Consider the following 23,184-nt stretch of genomic DNA (forward strand, 5'->3'; position numbering starts at 1 on the left):
GTTAATTTTCTTTTTCGTGAATTTGTCTGGAATAGCATTGCATTGTTGTATAAACTGAGAATGGCCAAAATTTCCTTTTGATAAATTTATCACATATTTTGGTAAACACCCTGTTATTAATCCCATTATCATTCAAGATTAAACCAATCTGTTTATAATGCTCTGAACTTGTTCTAGCTCCCTCTGTATGGGACATGGCACTGTTGAATGTGCTGCTTTTCAGCTGAACTCAGGACCTAACTTGGGAAAAGGATCCTAAGGCAAAGAGCAAAGCAGTTACTGTAAATGTCCCCAAAAATATTCACCCTCAATCAGCATCGAAAAATCCCATGATCTTATGAAAAACAAAAATGGAAGTTTCTGGAAAAGCTCATCAGGTCTGGCAGCATCTGTGAAGACAAATCAAAGTTAACATTTCAGGTCCTGTGACCCTTCCTCAGGCCCTTCCTTTGATGATCTTATTGTTGAGTACACAGCCCAAGACCATCATGGAAGCTAACCTGCCATCCTTGGACTTGTGGAATATTGTGTGCAATTCTGGTCTCCTTCCTATAGGAAAGGTGTTGTGAAACTTAACAGGGTTCAGAAAAGATTCACAAGGATGTTGCCAGGGTTGGAGGATTTGAGCTGTAGGGAGAGGCTGAATAGGCTGGGGCTGTTTTCACTGGAGCGTCAGAGGCTGAGGGGTGACCTTACAGAAGATTATAAAATCATGAAGGGACATAGTTAAAAATCACACAACTCCAGGTTATAGTCCAACAGGTTTAATTGGAAGTACACTAGCTTTCGGAGCGACGCTCCTTCATCAGGTGATTGTGGAGGGCTCGATCGTAACACAGAATTTATAGCAAAAATTTGCAGTGTGATGTAACTGAAATTATACATTGAAAAATTGATTGTCTGTTAAGCCTTTCATCTATTAGAATACAGTGATAGTTTCACTTCTTTCATGTATAACTCACAAAACCCTTTTTTTTAAAGTTGCATTCTTGGGTTAGCTGTTAACAATGATGATAGCTAGACAATATGTTGAAGGATTTGGAGGGATATGGGCCAAATGCTGGCAAATGGGACTAGGTTAATTTAGGATACCTGGTTGGCATAGCCGAGTTGGAATGAAGGGTCTGTTTCTGTGCTGTCCATCTCTCGGACTCTGTGACTCCATCTACACTTCTTGTTGCCACGGAAAGGCAGTCAACATTATCAAAGACAAGAGTTTGGTGCTGGAAAAGCACAGCAGGTCAGGCAGCACCTGAGGAGCAGGGGAATCGACGTTTCAGGCAAAAGCCCTTCATCATGGATTTTCCTGCTCCTCAGATGCTGCCTGACCTGCTGTGCTTTTCCAGCACCCCATTCTCGACTCTGATCTCCAGCATCTGCAGTCCTCACTATCTCCTAACATTATGAAAGACCCCTCCCACCTCCTCTGTCAGGTAGAACGTACAGAAGCTTTAACACATGCACCAACAGGTTCAAGACTAGCTTTTACCTGTTGTTACTTGATTGCTGAATGGACCTCTCTAATTTCAAATCTAATGATGACCTTGTTTTTGTATATCTTCAGTGTAGCCCTAACCTTGTATGCTATGTCTATACACCCTGTAATCGGTATGTGTGTCCTTGTTTGCTATGATCTGCCTGTATTACTTACAAACAGAAGTTTTCATTGTACTTAGGTATATGAGACAATAATAAATAAATCACAAATATTGGCACCATATTGCTGTTTGTGGGAACTTGTTATCCACAAATTAACTGCATCATTTTCCGTATTACAGCAATGACTGACTATACTTCAGAAATCTTTCATTAGCTTAAAGCACTTTGACACAGCCAGTGTTTGTGAAAAGCACACTATAAATGCTTCTTTAAAACCAGGATCACATTCTCAGTCTGCCAGTGCTTTGTTACTAACTTTGCCCTAACTTTGAATTAAATCTTTTAATTCATCTATAATAGAGGGTTTCTGTCATAAAATTACGGTATCTTTCTCGAAGGTCGTGGAATCCTGTAGGGCTGGCAGATCGTTAAAGCTTAGGAAACAGAAGGAGATGAAATCAGTGCCCCTTTAAGCCTTTACTGTACAGCTAACAGACAGACACAGATGTCATTCCAATAAAAACCTGCAGGAATGTTGGTAGCTGGCTTGTGAAACTGGAAGTTAAGTATGGGTGGAGCTCCCAGTTATGCTGAAATGAGAATTTTATTTTTTTTCTCTGAAGTAAGGTTTTAAGGCAGATAAATAAAAGAGGAGCTATATAGTTGTGGAGAAATATCTCGAGTTATTCAACTCTGAGATGTAAATTCGTGAATCATTAACTTTCAGGACTGGTTCCAAGCTTCCCTTTCAGTTCGCTGCTTGTCCTGACTTGGTGAGGGTTGGGCTCTCTCTCTCTCTCTCGTTCCCTGAGGAATGGCGGTGTCGAAAGTCTCCATCTCTGAAGCCAAGTTAGCCTGTGCCATCTGTCTGGATCTCCTGAAGTCCCCCGCGACCATTCCCTGTGGGCACAACTTCTGCATGGAGTGCATCGGGAGATGCTGGCACCAGGAAGGAGGGTCCGAGACCTTCAGGTGCCCTCAGTGCCGAGAAACATTCAGCTCCAGGCCCTCCCTCTCCAAGAACACCATCCTGTGTGAGATTGTGGAGGACTTCTCCCACGCCGACCCAGCCTGTGCCTCCAGGGAGGCAGTCACTTCCCAGGGTGTCCTGTGTGATTTCTGCACCGATGAGAAGCTCGAAGCCGTTAAGTCATGCGTGGTCTGCATGGCTTCGTACTGTGAGGTCCACCTGCAGCCCCACAGCAACAACCCAGTGTTCAGTGACCACCGACTCATCGATCCGGTCAGGGACATCGAGAGGAGGAAGTGTCCCAGCCATCGGAAACCCCTGGAGGTTTTCTGCAGGACTGATCAGAAATGTGTCTGCTGCTTATGCGCCATCAATGAACACAGGCAACATGAGACCGTGTCTGTGGAAGAGCAAGTGGGCGAACTGAAGGTACAACAAACTCTTAACATCCGCCTGTACCTGTGTTTCTGTTTTTGCTGCTTTGTTTACCTATTATTTACTTATCTATGCTACTTGACTCCGTGGTCTGTCTGCACTGCTAGCAAGACAAAGCTTTTCACTGTGCCTTGGTTTGACAATAATTCAATTCAATCATATTTGCTAAGAAAAATGTTATTGAGTGTAAACATGCAGCGTGACAGGTACTGACTTGAAAGAAAGAAACCAGGGTAACGTTTGTTTGCTGAGTTGAAACCATTCTTTTTGAATACTTTTAATGTGCTACTGTTGCATGTGAAGGAGTTAAACTCCACTGAGAAAGGAATCTGACACAAATCTGTTTGTCATTAGGAGCAAGCTGGGCGAATTATACCCAAAGTATCCCCAGCTGAGTTTCCTTTTGCCTGCTTTTTATCATTTGCTGACTGACTGCCTGTGTATTTCTAGCCCCCGCGGTTTGGATTCCAAATTTTAAGCATATGTGATTTTTTTTCCCCTTGTAGAAAGGCTCTTTGTTCCCATGTTTTTCCTGATTGGCATCCCATTTCAATCTATATGTTTTCAAACAATTCCTCAACAGACTCAAGCCTGGATTTCCAGCCTCCACAGCTCCCAAAACTCTGGCTTCATCTTTGTCATTCGGTACCACAGCTTTTTCAGCCTCACCAGGCACATGTGCCAGTAATGAATACTCAGGCTGAAATCTATTCAGGGGCCACAGGGGCTTATATATAGAATAATAGACATCAAGGAGCGATTACAGACTGGAAAGTGATCAAGCGATTTGGATGGTTTATATATACAATAAGAGATACCCGATAGTGAGTAACGGACTGGAATCTGATAAAGGGAGAAAGTGAGGACTGCAGATGCTGGAGATCAGAGTCGAAGAGTGTGGTGCTGGAAAAGCACAGCTGGCCAGGCAGCATCTGAGGAGCAGGAGAGTCAACGTTTCGGGCATAAGCCCTTCATCAGGAATGTCCTTGGATGCTGCCTGACCAGCTGTGCTTTCCCAGCACCACACTTTTTGACTGGAATCTAATAAAGGATGTATAGAATGTACAGCTTTTATAGAATAACACACACCCAGGGATGAGTTTTAGATTAGATTAGCTTAGATTAGTGTGGAAACAGGCCCTTTGGCCCAACAAGTCCACACCGCCCCGCCGAAGCGCAACCCACCCATACCCCTACATGTACCCCTTTTTACCTAACACCACGGGCAATTTAGCATGGCCAATTCATGTGACCTGCACATCTTTGGACTGTGGGAGGAAAGCAGACCACCTGGAGGAAACCCACGCAGACACGGGGAGAATGTGCAAACTCCACACAGTTAGTCGCCTGAGTCTGGAATTGAACCCGGGTCTCTGGCGCTGTGAGGCAGCAGTGCTAACCACTGTGCCACCGTGCTGCCCACCTGCCACTGTGCCGCCCACCGTGCCGAGTTATAGATTAGCATCTAATCAAGGGTACAGTGAGATTATATAGAGACTAATAGATGTCCAAGAGTGGGTTACAAACTATATGTAATTGAGGGGTTCAATGAGTTTATATATAGGATACCAGATAGCTGGGAGTGATTGCAGGATAGAACCTAATCAAGGAGACAGTTGGTTTATTACAGAATAACAGAACATCTAGTTGCAATGACACCACATCTTAAGTTATCCTTGAATCAGCTGAGAAATCAGGAAAGTACATTACTCTGGGAGTTTGTCAGCTAGTCTGAAATAGATAAAGGATCAGATTCATACATGACAAAGGTCAGCCTAACATTTAAGTAGAACAATCTTTACTCTTTATATGCTGTTAACATGGCTCATGTTGATAATTAACAAGGCATTTGCCCTTCAGTCTGCTTACTGTAACAGTTGCAGAGTTTTGGCCATGTCATCGTACGAATCAGCATTTAGTCAGATTTCTGGGACAGCACATGAATGAGAAATGGCTTGTTTTAGAACACTCAGTTTAGAGGACCATGAACTATCAGGCCCCTGTCAGCCAATAACCTCAGAAATAAGTAAAGGGATTGTCATGCACAGCATTACACATAACATCCTCTTAACATGACTGTCAAAGAGATTCATTATTGAGATGTAAAAGCAAAATGCAGCAGAGGCTGGAGATACATCATATAGCGCAGAAACAGACCCTGGGATCCACCGCATCCATGCTGACCAGACATCTCAATCTGACCTGGTCCCATTCAGACTTCATACAGTATGGGGCAGGTCATTTGGCCCATTGAGTCCACACTGACCCTCCAAGCAACATCACACCCAGACCCACCCCCACCCCATCCCTGCATTTCCCGTGGCTAATCCACCTAGCCAGCACACTCTGGGCAATTTAGCATAGCCAGTCCAGTTAACCTGCACATCTTTGGATTGTGGGAAGAAACCCAGAGGAAACCCACACAGACACAGGGCGAATGTGCAAACTCCATGCAGACAGTCACTCAAGGCTGGAAATAAACCCAGGTCGCTGGCACTGTGAGGCAGCAGGGCTAACCACTGAGCCACTGTGCTGCCCAATTTGCCAGTATTTGGCCCATATCCCTCTAAACCCTTCCTATTCATATACCCATCCAGATGCCTTTTAAATGTTGTAAATGTACCAGCCTCCACCACTTCCTCTGCTGGCTCCTTCCGTACACACACCAATTACCCATCAGGTCCTTGTAAATCTTTCCCCCGCACCTTAAACCTATGCCCTCTAGTTTTGGACTCACCACCCTGGGAAAAAGACCTTGGCTATTCACATTATCCAGGCCCCTCATGATTTTACAAACTCTATAAGGTTCCAGGGAGAAAAAACCCAGCCTATTCAGCCTATCCCTATAACTCAAACCCTCCAACCCTGGCAACAACCTTGTAAATCTTTTCTGACCCTTTTCAAGTTTCTCAGCATCCTTCCTATTAGAAGGGTGACCAAAATTGCATGCAGTATTCCAAAATGGCCTCACTAATGCCTTGTACAGCCGCAAATGATGTCCCAACTCCTACACTCAATGTTATGACAAATGAAGGCAAGCATGCAAACACATTCTTCACCACCCTGTCTACCTGCAACTCCATTTTCAAGGAAATATGTGCCTTCACCCTCAGGTCTCTTTATTCAACAACACTCCCTAGAACCCTACCATTAACTGAATAAGTCCTGCCCTGGTTTGCCTTTCCAAAATGCAACATGTCTCATTTATCTAAATTAACCTCCATCTGCCCCTCCTCAGCCCATTGGCCCATCAGATCAAGATCCTGTTGTACTCTGCGATAATCTTCTTCAGTGTCCACTACACCTCCAATTATGGTGTCAATTGCAACTAACTAGATCTCCTATGGTCACAGAAATTTGAGGGGTGCATACATGAGGATCAATGGTTGGCACAACATTGTGGGCTGAAGGCCTGTTCTGTGCTGTACTGTTCTATGTTCTATGTTCACATCAGAATTATTTATATAAATAACAAAAAGCAGTGGACCCAGTAATAATCTTGTGACACACTACTGGTCATAGGCCTCCAGTCTGAAAGGCAACCCTCCACCACTACCGTCTACCTCCTACCTTCAAGACAATTTTGTATCCAATTTACTAGCTCTCCCGGATCCCATGTGATGTAGGCTTACTAGCCAGTCTACCATGCGGAGTCTTGTTCAGTACTCTTGTTCAGTAAACAATGTCTACTACTCACTCTTCATCAATCGTCTTTGTCACCTCTTCAAAATACTCAGTCAAGTTAGCGAGATATGATTTCCCACGCACAAAGCCATGTTGACTATCCCTAATCAGAACTTATCTTCCCAAATACATGTAAATCTTCTCCCTCAGAATCCCCTCCAACAACTTGCCCATCACTGATGTCAGGCTCAATGGTTTATAATTTCCGGGCTTTCCCTAATGGCCTTTCTTAAACATTAGCCAACCTCTAGTCTTCTCACCTGTGACTATTGATGTTACAAATATCTCAGCAAGGGGCCCAGCAATCTCATCCCTAGCTTCCCATAAAGAGCTCGAAAACATCTGATCAGGTCTCATGGGTTTATCTACCTTTAGGCATTTTAAGATGTCAGTACCTCCTTCTGTAATATGAACTCTTTTCAAAACACCACTATTTATTTCCCCAAGTTCTCTAGCTTCCATGTCCTTCTCCACAGTAAATACTGACACAAAATATTCATTTAGTATTTCTCTCATTTTATTTGGGTCCACACATGATTGGCCAGTTTGATCTTTAAGGAGCCGTATTCTCTTCCTAGTAACTCTTTTCTCCTTAACGTAGTTTTGGATTCTCCTTAACCCTATTTGCCAAAGCTATCTCATGTCCCCTTTTTGCCCTCCTGATTTCCCTCTTAGTTATATTCCTACTGCCCTTATACTCTTTTAGGGTTTCATTCAATTCCAGCTGTCTATACTTGAAATATGCTTCCTTCTTCATCTTGAGCAGAGCCTCAATTTCTCCAGTCATCCAGCATTCCCTACACCTATCAGCTTGCTCTTCACATGAACAGAAACATACTGTCACTGAACTCTCGTTATCTCATCCTTAAAGGCCTCCCACTTCCCAACCATCCCTTTACCTGCGAATGGCCTTCCCCAATCAAGTTTTGAAGGTTCTTGCCTAATACCGTCAAAATTAGCCCCTTCCTCCAATATAGAACTTTAACTTTTTGATCAGTTCTATCCTTTCCCATTACTATTTGAAAACTAATAGAATTATGATTGGTGGCCCCACTGACACTTCAATCACCTGCCCTCCCTTATTTTCCCAAGAGTGGGTCAAGTTTTGCACCTTCTCTAGTAGGTACATCCACATATTGAATGAATAAGGAAGTTTTCTTGTACAAACTTAACAAATTCTTCTCCATCCAAGCCTTTAAAACTATGGCAGTCCCAGTCTATGTTTGGAAAGTTAAAATCCCTACCAATACAACCCTATTATTCTTACAGATATCTGAGATCTCTCGGGGGTGGCATGGTGGCTCAGTGGTAAGCACTGCTGCCTCACAGCACCAGGGTCCCAGGTTCGATTCTAGCCTCGGGCTAGAATGTATTAAGAAAACAATAATTTACTAGGCATTGTTTCTGTTGGATAATGAGGGCGGCACGGTGGCACAGTGGTTAGCACTGCTGCCTCATAGCGCCAGAGACCTGGGTTCAATTCCCGACTCAGGCGACTGACTGTGTGGAGTTTGCACATTCTCCCCGTGTCTGCGTGGGTTTCCTCCGGGTGCTCCGGTTTCCTCCCACAGTCCAAAGATGTGCAGGCCAGGTGAATTGGCTATGCTAAATTGCCCTTAGTGTTAGGTAAAGGGGTAAATGTAGGGGAATGGGTGGATTGTGCTTCGGCGGGGCGGTGTGGACTTGTTGGGCCGAAGGGCCTGTTTCCACACTGTAAGTAATCTAATCTAATCTAAAAATTTGCTTCTCAACTTCATGCTGACTATTAGGGTGCATGTAGTACAATACCAATATGGTGATCATCCCTTTCTTATTTTTAAATTCCACCCACATAACCTCAGTGGATGATCTCTGAGGAATATCCTCCCTAAGTACAACCATAACACTCTCACCAGTAGACAGGCGGGAGGCTGGAAGAACACAGCCAACCAGACAACATCAGGAGGTGGTGAAGTCAACATTTTGGGTGTAACCCTTCTTCAGGCCCAACCAAAAAACACTACTCCCTGAAATACCTCTGCAGAGGCCAGTGTTCCATCACCAATCATCCTTTATTTCCACGTGGAGGCTCCTTAGAAGATAGAACAATACAGCGCAGAACAGGCCCTTCAGTTGCGCCGAGCTGTGAACTAAAACCGACCTTGACAGCAATGCAGCTCCCTCAGGGCCAGCGTTCAGAGTGAACAGGATGTCTAACACCCCTGTTTTTATCAGTCAGTCAGGGCTTCCTGACTGGATTAGAGTAACAGCCCCAATCAGGGAACTCATATTCTATGGATTGCTCTTTCTGCCAGACCATTGGATGATGTATAGTATGGAGCTGTCCTTACGTGATAAATGTCATTCGACTTTAGGATACACTCAAGTTTTCTGCTGGTAAACAATGGCCTGTTTTCTGTTGCCAACATTTCCAGGAGTCCATTGTTATGACACGGAGATGAACCCCTCAGCTAATTAAACCAAGTGCCCAGAAAAGCTCACCTCGCCTCGTAATCTGTTAAAATAGAAGAGAGCTCCCAACTTTCATTATTTAAAGAAAAAAATTCATTCTTTAATTATAAAAGTGGACATTAAACAGCAACTATTAACAATTCTAATCCTTTTTTCTCTTAAATGTTTGTTATCTGCCTCCAACTCTCTAACAATGCACACCCCTATTAAAATTACATTAATTTAATTCTCAAAACCCTACAGCAGCTGTCATCTCAAAATGCTGGCTGCTTTATACCCCAAACATCAGATCGTCTCATTGATTAGATATTGTCAAAAATAATAAATTCAAAGTTGATTGGGTTTTAGTATCCTGGGGCATAATTTAAACTGATTGGTTAGATTTGAATAGTATTCAGAACAACTGAGTTTACAGCCAAATGTTACATATTTTCAGTTCTCCAGTACATTCTGAAACTGCTAGTCAGTCACATGACAGGTATCTGCAAGCTCTCAGTGCAAATCAGCTTTCACTCTCTCTTAAAGGTATAGTACATGCCTTCAACTTCATAACACCATATATTGCAAAAGATTGGTGCTGCTTTTCTATTGTCATCCCCTTGTTTGACAAATGAACTCTCCGCATTGGGTGTCCCACAATGATTAAGAACAGTGAGCCAATGAAGGGACCTGCACAGTTGATGTGTAACCGAGTCCAGGGTTTACTTGACCAAACCTACGAATGTGGGGGAGCTGCTGGTGGTACTTTTCGACCTTACTGGCACTCTGAGCACAGCCCCACCGATGCGGCTATGTCTGCATCCAATCCTGGCCACCAGACATAGCCTGTCACCAATATCTTGACTTTGAAATCCCTGGATGACACTGGTGGAGACAGTCCCTTTGTCCCTTTGCTCGGGACAATCACTCTTGCTCTCCATAATAATATGCCATCCTCTATGGTGATCTGGTCTCTCCGGGTCCACAAGGGTTTCAGTTCTGGTTGTGACGGCCCTTTGGTTTCCTCCATCACCAAGACCAGATGTTTCTGCTTCCATTGTCTGATATTTTCTGGAAGTGTGTCCAGAAAATTTAAAACCATTATGGACTCTTCCAGTGGCAGTACCACCAGCGGTGTATCTGCCCGTGGGAGACAGCTCAATGCATCCACATTTGCTACTTGGCCTCCCAGACAGTGTTCCAACTTGTAATTATATGCACTTAGTATTAGAGCCCACCATTGAATTTGGCCTGAAGCTATGGGCAGCACTGCCTTGTCATCTTTAAGTAGAGGCTTGTAATCCATTATTATTACAAATTTATGTCCATAAAGACACTGGTGGAACTTCCTAGCTCCAAATATGACCACCAAACCTTCCTTCTCTATCTGGGTGTATTTATGCTCTGCATTAACCAAGGTCCTGGATGTATATAATATTGAGCGTTCCTCTCCATTAGGTCACCTATGAGCCAATTGCCATATGGGGAGGAATTACATGTCGATACCATATCTTGCCTGGGAACATAATTTGCCAACACCTGAGAGGATGATAGCTGTTTCTTCACTTCCCTGATAGCTATGGCTTGCCTACACAACCATTTTCAAAGCTGACCATTTTTGTCAGAGTTGTTGCAAAGGTGCTAGCATGGAGGCCAGGTTATGGATGAACTTTCTGTAATAATTCACCAGCCCAAGGAAAGACGTAAGCTTCAGTACAGACATGGAGGCTAGGACACTTTTGATCACCCTCACTTTATCTTTCAATGGTTGTAACCTGGTCTTGTTAACTCTGTAGCCCAAGTAGGTCACTTGGGGTGCCTGGAATACACACTTTTCCCTTCTAAGGAATACAACCGCCTGGGAGAAATGTCTAAGGGCCATGTCCAAATTGTCTAAGTGCTCCTTATTGGTCTTCCCAGTTATTAGCACATTATTTACATAAATGGCGACCTGGGTAGATCTTGTAAAATGTTCCCAATCGTCCGCTGAAAAGTTGCACAGGTTGACAATACCCCACATGGCAATCTCGTATATTGGTGCAAACCCTCATGGGTATAAGGATGATCAGCCATGATCATATTGGGAATGCTCATCTAACTGCAGTTGCCAGTACACATGGCTCATGCCCAGTTTTGTGATGGACGGCCACCCTGCCAGCTTTGTGTATAAGTCCTCTGTGTGAGGGATTGAGTATCTGTCCAAGCGATGTTTGTTTGTTTAAAATCCCCACAAAGGCAAACCGACCTGCTGGGGTTCACGATCGTATGCCCGGTGCTGCCCATTCCACAAACTGCACTGCTCTGATGATTCCTTCACATTCGACCCTTCTGACCTCTGCCTCTACATTTGCCCATAATGCAAAGGGCATTGGCAGGTCCTGCAGAATCATGGAATTGCTTCCTCATCAACCTGCAAGGTGGTCTTGGCTCTTCGATAGTCACTAGACCTTCCTGAAAAGCTTCCAGGTATTTAATTAGGACTTCACTCAGGCGGCCATTTTCTAATTGAAAAATGTTGAGTCAATCAGGGTGAATCTTTCTCAAACACTTTCGCCCCATTAGGCTTTGACCCAAGCCCTTTATTACAATCAGTGGTAACTGAACCAGCTCCTTCTCATAATAGACCGGAACCAAAGTTGTATCCTTAACCTCTAAAGGTTCCCCAGTATGGGTTCTCAGTCTAGCTGAGATCTTGCTCAATCTTAAGGGTTGGAGTCCAGAGCAAGTCTTGTTAAAGACTAGCTCCATAATCATTGATACAGCTGTGCCAGTATCAACCTCCATTAGAATTTGGTGACCATCTAACCAGACATTTATTTTGATCAGTTCTAATCTGGATTTTGCTCAGCAATTGAACTATTCCAAACCAGATTAGGTGGACTTTCCAGTGTGTGCACTCTCCTGGAGACTGGCCTGAGTTCTCTTATTCCATTCAGGTCTTGTGATACTCTTTTGCTGTCTTAAGCCTGCATACCAGCAGCAACCACAACATCTTACTGGCCCGGATCCTGAAAATAATGTTAACTGTTTGGCCGAGGCTTGACTTTGTTGTGGGATTTTGCTATGGGCTGACCAAGAGTCCTTTTATGCACAATATGTCCTGAGTGAGGCCGTGCAATTGTCTTCACCCAAGCTCATTCAGACTGGCGAGGGTGTCTGCTTCAATCGGAATATCCTGCAACTCATATGCTCCAATTGTCACATTTTCCAATTATAACGCGAGTTGTAGGGCCTGTTTGAAGTCCTGTTGGGTTTTAGCTAGAAGACGCTTTTACATGGTTCTATCATTAATACAATATGCCTAACAGTCTCTCAGCATCTCATTAAGAATTAAAACAAAGTCATAGGCCTCTGCCAGTCATCTTAACCTAATCAGAAATCCCAATACGGATTCCCTGGTTCTTGAATTGCCAAGTACTGTAAAACCAACAGTATCTCAGAATTACAGGAGACTTGGAGTCATAATATTCCTTAACTAAATCCATCAACTCTTGAAAGATTCTAGTATCTGGTACCCCAGAAAATGTTAGCCTCCTGATAAGTGAAAAAGCTGCAGGTTCACAACTGTTGGCAGAATTACTTGGTCATTTTTCACCTGCCTCAAATGTCGTTTGCCTGGACAAAATATCACATCCTTTCCATATACTGGGCCCAGTCCTCAGCAGCAAGGTTGGATGAGTCAGACTTTCCAAATAACAGCATGATGCCAGAAATGCTTACCCCAACTCAAGTGGATTTCTTCAGGAGTGTGTTTTTTCCTTGTCACCACTTAAATAACTTCATAGAGGCCGGTATCCTATAACCTTTATTTACCCATGGAGAACCCTTGACACTGAGCCAGGTCTCAGAGTAAACAGAACCCCTGACCCTCCTGTTTATATCTGTCAGCCGGGGCTCCCTGATCAGACCAGGTTAACAAAGCCAATCAGAGAGCTCATATTCTATAAGATCCACCTCACTGACCTCGATCCAATAACACCACTCCCCCTCCTTTCTTGTCCCCCTTTCTATCTTTCCTATAGCATCTAAAACCTGAAATATTAAGCTGCCAGTTCTGTCCGTCCCTGAGCCATGTCTTGGTAATTGCTATGACATCTCAGTCCCATCTTCCCAACCATGGCCCAGGTTCATCAGCTTTACCTGTCAGGCCTCTTGCATTGAAGTAAATAAACTTAATTGATCAGTCTTACCTCGTTCCCTTCCTAGCTCTTGCTTGCCTTGACTATTTGACTTGTTCCCCTTTATCTACTTTACCAGCCTCAGACTTATCTCTTTTCTCACTATTGGTTTGGGACTCCACCCCCCCCATACTACTGGTTTAAATCCTCCCGAATGGCACTAGCAAATTTCCCCACAAGGATATTGGTCACTTTCCAATTCAGGTGAAACCTATCCTTCGTAAAAAGGTCACCTTTACCCCAGGAGAGATGTAAATGGTCCAAAAATGTTAATCCTAGCCCCTTGCACCAGATCCTCAACCACTTATTTATCTGCTCTATCCTGTTATTCCTATTCAGCTCAGCACATGGCACCTGACGTAATCCAGATATGACTACCCAGAAGACCCACCATTTAACTTCCTGCCTAAATTCCTTTATTCTGCCTGCAGAATCTCATCCCTTTCCCCACCTATGTTGTTTGAAACAACATGCACAATGACCTCCTGCTAGTCCCTCTACTATTTCAGAGTATCCTATACCCTCTCCGAGACGTTCTTGACCCTGACACCAGGGAGGCAGCACAGCACCCTGAAGAAATGGCTGCAGAACTGTCTGTTCATGCCTCAGACTAGAATGTCCCTTATTACAATCGGTCGGTTGGAACCTGTGCACGGTGGCACAGTGGTTAGCACTGCGGCCTCACAGCACCAGAGACCCCGGGTTCCATTCCCACCTCGGGCAACTGTCTGTGTGGGGTTTGCACATTCTCTCCATGTCTGCGTGGGTTTCCTCCAGGTGCTTCGGTTTCCTACCACAGTCCAAAAATGTGCAGGTTAGGTGAATTGGCCATGTTAAATTGGCTGTAGTGTTAGGTGAAGGGGTAAATGTAGGGGAATGGGTCTGGGTGGGTGCTCTTCAGAAGGTCGGTGTGGACATGTTGGGCCAAAGGGCCTGTTTCCACTGTAAGTAATCTAATCTAATCTAATCTCTCATAACAGTAGAGCCAGTCACGGTACCAGAAACCTGGCTGTCAGTGCTGTACTCCCCTGAGAGGCCATTCCACCCTCCTACAGTTTCCAAAATGACATACCTGTGTAAGACAGGGATAGTCAATCCAAGTTGTCAACCATCTACTCAACTGTATACGAGGTGTCTCCACCTTCTTGAAATTGCCATCAATCACACCCCATAGTTCCTGTAAACCCCTGACTGCCTGTAATTCCCACTCCAACCAATCCATGCAGTCCCATAGGATGCACAACCAAACATGCAGACATGGTCTCCAGGGTCTTTCCAATTCTGCCTGATCTCCCACTTCTGACAGGAAGTGCACATCACCATACTAAAAGCAATTTTTGTCCCTTTAACAATCTACAGACCCAGAAATTATCTTAAAACAAACACAACACACTTTGCTCAAAAATGCTGTATTGGCACAATCTTACAGCTCAAAAATACTACTCTGGAAAGATGTAATACCAATCCTTAATATTAAACATCAATCAAGAGACAGATCATAGTATAAGCATAAGAAAAAAATGCCCCCACCTTACTCGCTTTTATGGATTCGCAAACAAAAACTAAAATTGAGAAGTTTTATAAGTCTTAAAATTAAACACCTAGACTGACTTTCAAGTAAAGAATCAATATCATTATTTCACCAATTCTTGTATATGTTCATGTTGAAGAAAAGAAAAATATTACAATGTCCACATTCCATGAAGGGATAAATTGTTAGAAATAATTTTTTGATAAGTATCAAATAATAATGTTACTATGAATAGAGGAAATGCAAACTAACAGGAAACAGAGTATGTTAAGTGGATCATTTCAGATTCTCAAACTCTAACTAATAGAATGTCACAACATTCAGGGACAGGGCTTTGAACATGTATGATCCATATAAACATGTATGATCCATATAAACATGTATGATCCATATTATCAACTTGGATGAAAGGACCAACTATATTGTATTCAGATTTTCAGATGATGCAAAGCTCAGTAGGAACACAAAAGGATATAGGTAGGTAAGTGAGTGGACAAGGTGCAATGTAAGATAGGAAAATGCACTTTAGTGGGAAGAATAGAATCGCAAATTATTATTTAAACATAGAGACTGCACAATGCTGTAGTACAGAGGGATTTGTTGTCCTTGTGCATGAAGCACAAATGTTAACATTGTGATATCACTGTGCCTTTAAGAGAGATGTGTTCTGTGCTGTTTCTCTTGCCAGGAAATCTGCTTTCGACAGGCCATTAGTAAACAGTTTGGAGGTATTCTTGGGTGGTTAGACAAAAGAAGCCTGTGTGGGTAGGATCAGGGCTCAAGCAGACCTGAGAAGATTTTTAATTTTGTTTCCAGTTAGTGAGAAGCTTTCTGCTGCTGAGCGAACAGCTTGAATTCCTAACTGCAGGAGTCTTAGATGAGATGCTCCCTCTTTGAAATAAAACGAGGCAGACTGTTTCTTTCAGTATTTCATTCTGCTGGTCTGGAGAGAGGCAGCGCATGAGAACTTTAACTGTTTGGTTAAATTGCCTTGCCAGTGGTGTGTTTATGGAATCCTGTCTACATTGGAACAGTTGATGATTAATAGTTAGATAATACATTATCTTGTTAAGTATTTCAATAGAGTTAAATTATTCCAATTGTTTTTTTTTGTATTTGATTGTGTTTTAAGAATATAGTATGTTTTGATTGCAGCCAAATAGTGGAATCGAATTACATCTGGAACACAGCACCTGACACTCGCCTTTAAATGAATAAACAAGTTAAGGTCTAGGCTATCTCCTTATTATATTTTGGGAGGGGCCTGGTCTGGTCTGTAACACAACTGGGGGCAGGTCTGGGATCAAACTCTCTAATTCCAAGTTGAGTTTAGGATTATTGGACTCAAAGGCAGTCAGTGGTGAGTGTCGGCTTTCTCTTTTAGAGCATTTTTTTGTATTTGGATGGTTGTAAATAGGGTGTACCTTGTGTAATAATAGCTCTTTCAGAGGCTAAAAGTCTCCTGGGTAGAAGAAATCACTTGGGGTGGGTTTACAGAAGGTGAGTTAGGCAAAGTTTGGAATTGGCAGATAATCTGAAGTTGAGGATATCTGCATCATGAGGAAAGGGGAGATAATTGCTGCAATAGCTCAGCATTTACAGTTGCCAGGAACGCAATCAGAATCATTGGAAATAGCTAAAATTCAATAGCAAGTGAAGCAGCTTGAATTAGAGGGAACGGAAACGGAGGAGAAAAAGGGAAGAATAGCTCTTGCAGAAGAAATGGATAAAGAGAGAAGAAAGGGAGAAAGAGAAGTTCAGATGTTGGAACTGAAAAGCGAAAGTCAACTTAAAATGGCAAAGGTAAAAGTGTAAGGTAGGAGTAGTGATGAGGACTGTGATGGAGAACTAACCCATCACAGCTAAAGACCTGGTGGGGACCTGTTTAAGCATGTCCATGTGTTGCTGAGGTTCAATGAGAAGGATCTAGAAGCATTTTACATTACATTTGAGAAATTGGCTAAACAAGTGAAATAAACGAGGTAAAAACAATGACTGCAGATGCTGGAAACCAGATTCTGGATTAGTGGTGCTGGAAGAGCTCAGCAGTTCAGGCAGCATCCAAATAGCTTCGAAATCGACGTTTCAGGCAAAAGCCCCGCCCGAAACGTCGATTTCGAAGCTATTTGGATGCTGCCTGAACTGCTGTGCTCTTCCAGCACCACTAATCCAGAATAAACAAATGAAATAGCCACTGACCATATGGGTATTGTTGATTCAAACAAAGTTGGTAGATAGAGCTAGTGAGGTGTTTATGTCACAATCAGAGGAGGTATCCGGGGAGTATGATTAAGATGAAGCCATCTTAAGTATTTACAATCTAGTGCCAGAAGCCTACAGCCAGCGTTTCAGGCATCTGAGGAAGAAGTCTGGTCAAATGCACACAGAATTTGAAAGGAACAAACAAAGTAGTTTTGATAAGTGGATAAGGGTAAGGGGAAAATTGATCAAACATATGGTGCTCTTGGAGGGACTGTTATTTTGGAGGAGTACAAAACTTCATTTCCTGAATTAGTGAGTTCCATATTAGTGAGAACGCATAATGGAAGAGCAGAGAGTTGAAACTGCAAAATTAGCAGCAGAAATGGCCAATGATAATGAGTTGGTTCATAAATCACAGTTTGACATCTGACTTCAGTTTCATTCTGTAAGGGAGAGAAATTGTGGAAAAGACAAACCCTTAGGCAGTAAAGGAAAGGGAGGTCTCAATGATGATAGTGAAGGCAGTTTAAAAGGAAACCCCTGAAGGAGGAAGAGCAGTTCAAAACCTGAGGTATTTTCACTGTAATAAAGTAAGAAACATGAAGTCACAGTGTTGGTGGCTTAGAGGGAGCACTGTGAAGAACGATGTGGGAGAATAGGGTAAGTCAGTGGATTTTGTTAAAGTGGTAAAGGAAAGCACAGGTGAAGGAAAAGAGCTATAAAAGAATGTACGTTCTGGTCAGCGGTTTGGTTGGTAATAAAGTGCCAGACTTCTTTGAAGAATTTACTTGCGTGGGTAAGGTTTACGCGTGTGTGCCAGGAGGAGCAGGTAAAGAGAGGTGTGGGAGCAAGTGATGGTGAGAGATGAGGAATGTGTAATTCAGATGGGGTATTGCCAGAAAAGGCAGTAATCTATGGAATTCATGCTGACAAGACAGTGCTCTAGTATATAAAGTGAGGTTGGAGAGTCCGCTGAAAAATGGCGAAGTGGTGTTAGGAGAAATACAGTTTATCCTCAGTCATGATATAGCTGGATCACAGGTGGGAGTGATGCCTACTGTGGTTGACAGGCCAGTGGAAAATCAAACAACTGAGGTGGTATAGGAAGTATATCCCGGGGGTTTTTCCTGACTGTGTGGTGACAAGGTCGCAAAGCCACACTTAAAACAAGGAAGAATCAAGGTGTAAAGATAAGGAACTTATTATCAGAGACCATGCTTGATCAAATGGTTGAGAAAAAAAATCATGAACGGGTGGAGGACAAAGTGGATATTTTTAGCTCAGAGACGTTTGCTGAAATACAATGTAAATATGGAAGGATAAAATAGTTGTATCAAAAAGCGAACACAGAAGACGAATCTGAGTGTATCCCAATATGTCACTAACTTAAACGTGACATCTTTGTGAGGAAATGGAGACCATCACATATTCAGGCAGATGAGAAATGGGCAGAAATTCATCACGTTGTATTACTGGTGGGTTATGGAAAGGGAGTGTTGTGGATAGCACATAAACTACCAGAAGGAGATCATTTGGGAGTAAGGAAAACTCAAGCCAAAATACAAAAACATTTTTATTGGCTTCGATTGCATAAGGATGTGGTTGAATTTTGCTGAACATATGACACGTGTCAGGTAATGGGAAAACCACAGGCAGTGATAAAACCAACACCCTTAATACCCATTCCTGCGTTTAAGGAACCTTTTACAAATATAATTAGGAATTCAAAGGGAATGTTGATCTTTATGTAAGAGGTATGGAATACAAAAGTAGTCTTGTTCCAACTGTAATGGGTCTTCATGATACCAAATCTGGAGAATTGTGCACAATTTTGCTCTCCTTATGTAAGGAGGAACATGTTTATTTTGGAACCTGCTCAGAGAAGGTTTACAAGGTTCCTGGGTTAGAAGGTTTGTCTGATGGAGAAAGTATGAGCAGCTTGGGCCTTCGCTCATTGAAATTTAGAAGAGTGACAGGAAATGTCACAAAAAAGAAATATGATTTTGAGAGAGGAGCAAATTACTGCAGCTGCTGGAATCTGTACTGAATTCAACAAATGCTGGAGATCACAGCGGGTCCGGCAGCATCCGTGGAGAGACATCAAAGCTGATGAAGAGTCATCTAGACTCGAACCATTAGCTTTCTGTCTCTTCATGAATGCTGCCGGACCTGCTGTGATCTCCAAGATTTTGAGAGAGCTGGACAGGATTGATGCTCGGGAGGATATTTATTCTCTTCGGGGACTCTAGATCTGTGGGGAACAGATTTGAAATCAGGAATCTCCAATTTAAGACAGTGATAAGGAGAATTGTCTTCTCCAATAGAATTTAAATTGGGAAGTCTCGTCCCAGAGAGCAGTGGAGCCTGTGTCATTGAGCATTTGTAAGGCATTTGTAACTCCTTTAGGCAAGGGGGTTGAAGGGTTACTGGGGGTAGATGGGAATGTGGAGTGCGAAACACAAACAGACCAACCATGGTCTTATTGAATGGTGGGGTGGACTGAATGGCTACACAACCCCACGTTCAGATCCATGTTTGCATATTTTGGTTCTTAAAAAGGATGAGGAAGGTAAAGAGGCTGTAAGGTTTGGAGGCCACTCCAGTGCATCGTATGGAAAGAGCTGAAGACATGGTTCCAATGGACGGCTGAAGAAATGGGGGATGGGACCAGAGTCCGGGAATCTCCAAAGAGTTTGAAAGTGATTGCAGATTGGGAGACAGTTACAGAGAGAGGGTTGGAAAGGAAGAGGTTATGAAGAGATTTAAACCCAAAAAAATAAAGGATTTAAGTTGGAAGTGTCAAATTTAATTTGGAGATGGTGGGGGAACCATGATCCAGTGTATCATGATCCACAGGGGTAGTTGACTAACAGGAAGAACTGAGAAACAGGGTTTTAGGTTACAAAGGGCGCAAGATGAGAGGCTGGCCAGGAGTGTGTTTAAATAGATGAATCTATAGTGATAATGTCACTGCACTAGTAATCTAGAATCAAGACGGTGTTGCTGGGAAAGCACAGCAGCTCAGGCAGCATCCAAAGAGGAGGAAAATCAACATTTTGGACATTAGCCATTCATCAGGAATCAGCTATACCCAAAACGTCAACTCTCCTGCTCCTTGGATGCTGCCTGACCTGCTGTGCTTTCCAGGCACCACAGTCTCGATTCTAGATTACTAGTCCAGTGACACTCTTGACTCTGATCTCCAGCATCTGCAGTCCTCACTTTCTCCGAGTATTCTTGAATGCCAGGCTAATGTTCTCAGGATATAGGCTCAAATCCCACCATGGTAGATTGTGAAAGGTTTGAATCTGTAAAATACTGGAATGAAAAGCTGTCCTGGAATATTGTGTGTAATTCTGATCTCCTTCCTATAGGGAGGATGATGTGAAACTTGAAAGGGTTCAGAAAAGACTTACAAGGATGTTGCGAGAGTTGGAGGGTTTGAGCTATAGGGAGAGGCTGAATAGGCTGGGGCTGTCTTCCTTGGAGCATTGGAGGCTGAGGGGTGACCTAATAGAAGTTTATTAAATCATGAGGAACATGGATATGATTAATGGAGAAAGTCTTTTCCCTGGGGAGGGCGAGTCCAGAACTAGAGGGCATAGGTTTAGGATGAGTGAGGAAAGATATAAAAGGGACCTAAGGGGCAGCTTTATCACGCACTTTATTACGTGTATGGAATGAGCTGCCAGAGGAAGTGGTGGAGGCTGGTACAATTGCAACATTTAAAAGGCACCTGGATGGGTGTATGAATAGGAAGGGTTTTGAGGGAAATGTGCCAAATGCTGGCAAGTGGGACTAGACTTAATTAGAATATCTGGTCAGTATGGACAAATTGGATCGAAGGGTCTGTTTCTGTGCTGTACATCTCTATGACTCTATAAACGCTTGTCTGACCTACAGGTGACTACAGACCTGCAACAATGTGGGGCTGACCCTTCATTGTCCCCTGGGTTATTGGATATGTCTTACTCAGTGGCACCCCATGTCTCATCATCAAAAAAAGACGTAAAGATAAACTGGAGCAGATTATATTGAGGCCATTTGAGTGAGGGAAAATGATGTGACTATTATAGCTTTGGGGAACAGCTCAGTTTTGCAGCATTGTGATTCATTGGTTTTGATGGTCATGTTATTTTATGGATGAATATTTATTTTACATTGGGAGATGCGAGGCAGATAATTAATACTGGTGATGTTGAACTCCACAGTTTTACAACATTCAGTGAAAAATAAAACTCTTTTCACATCCGTGTTAAGACAAGACCTTTTATTTCCAAACAGTCTTGCCAGGTTCCATTTTCTCCCACACGTTCTCCCAGAATGCATGTGGTGATGACCTGTGGGGATCTTACAGCATGGATGTGGCTGGAGGGTGAGAGACTAAGCTCTGATGGCGTTCCTGGAGTAAGCCCCTAGACACACACTCACATGCTGCTGACCCCAGCACAGTGTCCCCATGCCCCATCCCTATCACCCTGACCCAGGTACGGTGTCCTCACCCCCTACCCCGATCCAGGCACATTGTCCTCACCCCTTACCCCTGGCCTGGGCACAGTGTCCCCACCAGCTACCACCGACCCAGGCACAGTGTCCCCACTCCCAACCCCTGACCCGGGAACATTACCCTCACCACCTACCTCTGACCTGGACACAGTGTCCTCACCCCCTAACCCCGACCCAGGCACAGTGTCCCCACCCCCATCTCCTGGCCCTGGCACTGTGCCCCCAACCCCTACCCTCGACCTAGGCACAGTGTCCCCATCCCTAACCCCTGACCCGACACATTGTCCTTGTCCTCACCCTCTCCCCCTGACCTGGCACAGTGTCCTCACCCTCTCCCCCTGACCCAGGCACCTTGTCCTTCCCCTGACCCGAGCACAGTGTCCTCACCCTCTCCCCCTGACCCAGGCACCTTGTCCTCACCCTCTCCCCTGACCCGTCACAGTGTCCCCACCCCCTACCTACTGACCAGGCACATCGTCCCCAGGCCCAGACCTGAGCACTGTGTCCGCACCCCTGACCCCAGCTCAGTCTCCCTTCCCCACCCTCCTGAGTCTGACCCAGGTCCAGTGTCCGCACTCCCTGACCACAGCAACGTCCCCACCCTGGCTCCCTCTCCCCAATCTGAGCACAGCGAGGTCTCTGGAAACCCGAACCTTGATGAATGGATCCCTATGTATGCCCCCACTGACCTGGGCCCATTGTGGCTGTGTTCCAATCCAACGCAAGATGTGGGGTGGTGGGGGGGGGGGGGGGAGGGTGGTGATGGTGCATGCTTAGGGAGAATGTGGAGGTACTGAGACCTGGGAAACAGAGAGTCTGAGAGAAGCTGTGATCCATATTGAATGCGAGCATAAGAGGTACAGTTAGTAAGTTTGCAGATGACACCAAAATTGGAGGTGTAGTGGACAGCGAAGATTATAAGATTATCTCAGATTATAACAGGATCTTGACCAGATGGGCCAATGGTCTGAGAAGTGGCAGATGGAGTTGAATTTAGATAAATGCGAGATGCTGCATTTTGGGAAAGCAAATCTTAGCAGGACTTATACACTTAATGGTAAGGTCCGAGGGAGTGTTGCTCAATAAAGAGACCTTGGAGTGCAGGTTCATAGCTCCTTGAAAGTGGAGTCGCAGGTAAATAGGATAGTGAAGAAGGCGTTTGGTATGCTTTCCTTTATTGGTCAGAGTATTGAGTACAGGAATTGGGAGGTCATGTTGCAGCTGTACAGGACATTGGTTAGGCCACTGTTGGAATATTGCATGCAATTCTGGTCTCCTTCCTATCAGAAAGATATTGTGAAACTTGAAAGGGTTCAGAAAAGATTTACAAGGATGTTGCCAGTGTTGGAGGATTTGAGCTATAGGAAGAGGCTGAACAGGCTGGGGCTGTTTTCCCTGGAGCGTTGGAGGCTGAGGGGTGACCTTATAGAGGTTTACAATATCATGAGGGGCATGGATAGGATGAATCAATAAAGTCTTTTCACTGGGGTGGGGGAGTCCAGAACTAGAGGGCATAGGTTTAGGGTGAGAGGGGAAAGACATAAAAGAGACCTAAGGGGCAACTTTTTCACGCAAAGGGTGGTACATGTATGGAATGACCTGCCAAAGGATGTGGTGGAGGTTGATGTAATTGCAACATTTAAGAGGTA

General features: G+C 43.9%; 1 protein-coding gene across 1 annotated transcript in view; it reads left to right on the forward strand.

Moving 5' to 3' along the window:
* Positions 1-2,139: 2,139 nt before the first annotated feature.
* LOC140463829 (tripartite motif-containing protein 16-like) overlaps positions 2,140-23,184 on the forward strand; it is a 36,966-nt gene continuing 15,921 nt past the window's right edge. The window contains exon 1 of the mRNA XM_072558205.1: positions 2,140-2,998. Coding sequence (XP_072414306.1) covers positions 2,414-2,998 — 585 coding nt within the window. The 5' untranslated portion in view covers positions 2,140-2,413. The remainder of the gene's footprint in view (positions 2,999-23,184) is intronic.

The sequence above is a fragment of the Chiloscyllium punctatum genome, chromosome 39 (assembly GCF_047496795.1).
Source record: "Chiloscyllium punctatum isolate Juve2018m chromosome 39, sChiPun1.3, whole genome shotgun sequence".
Classification (NCBI taxonomy): Eukaryota; Metazoa; Chordata; class Chondrichthyes; order Orectolobiformes; family Hemiscylliidae; genus Chiloscyllium; species Chiloscyllium punctatum.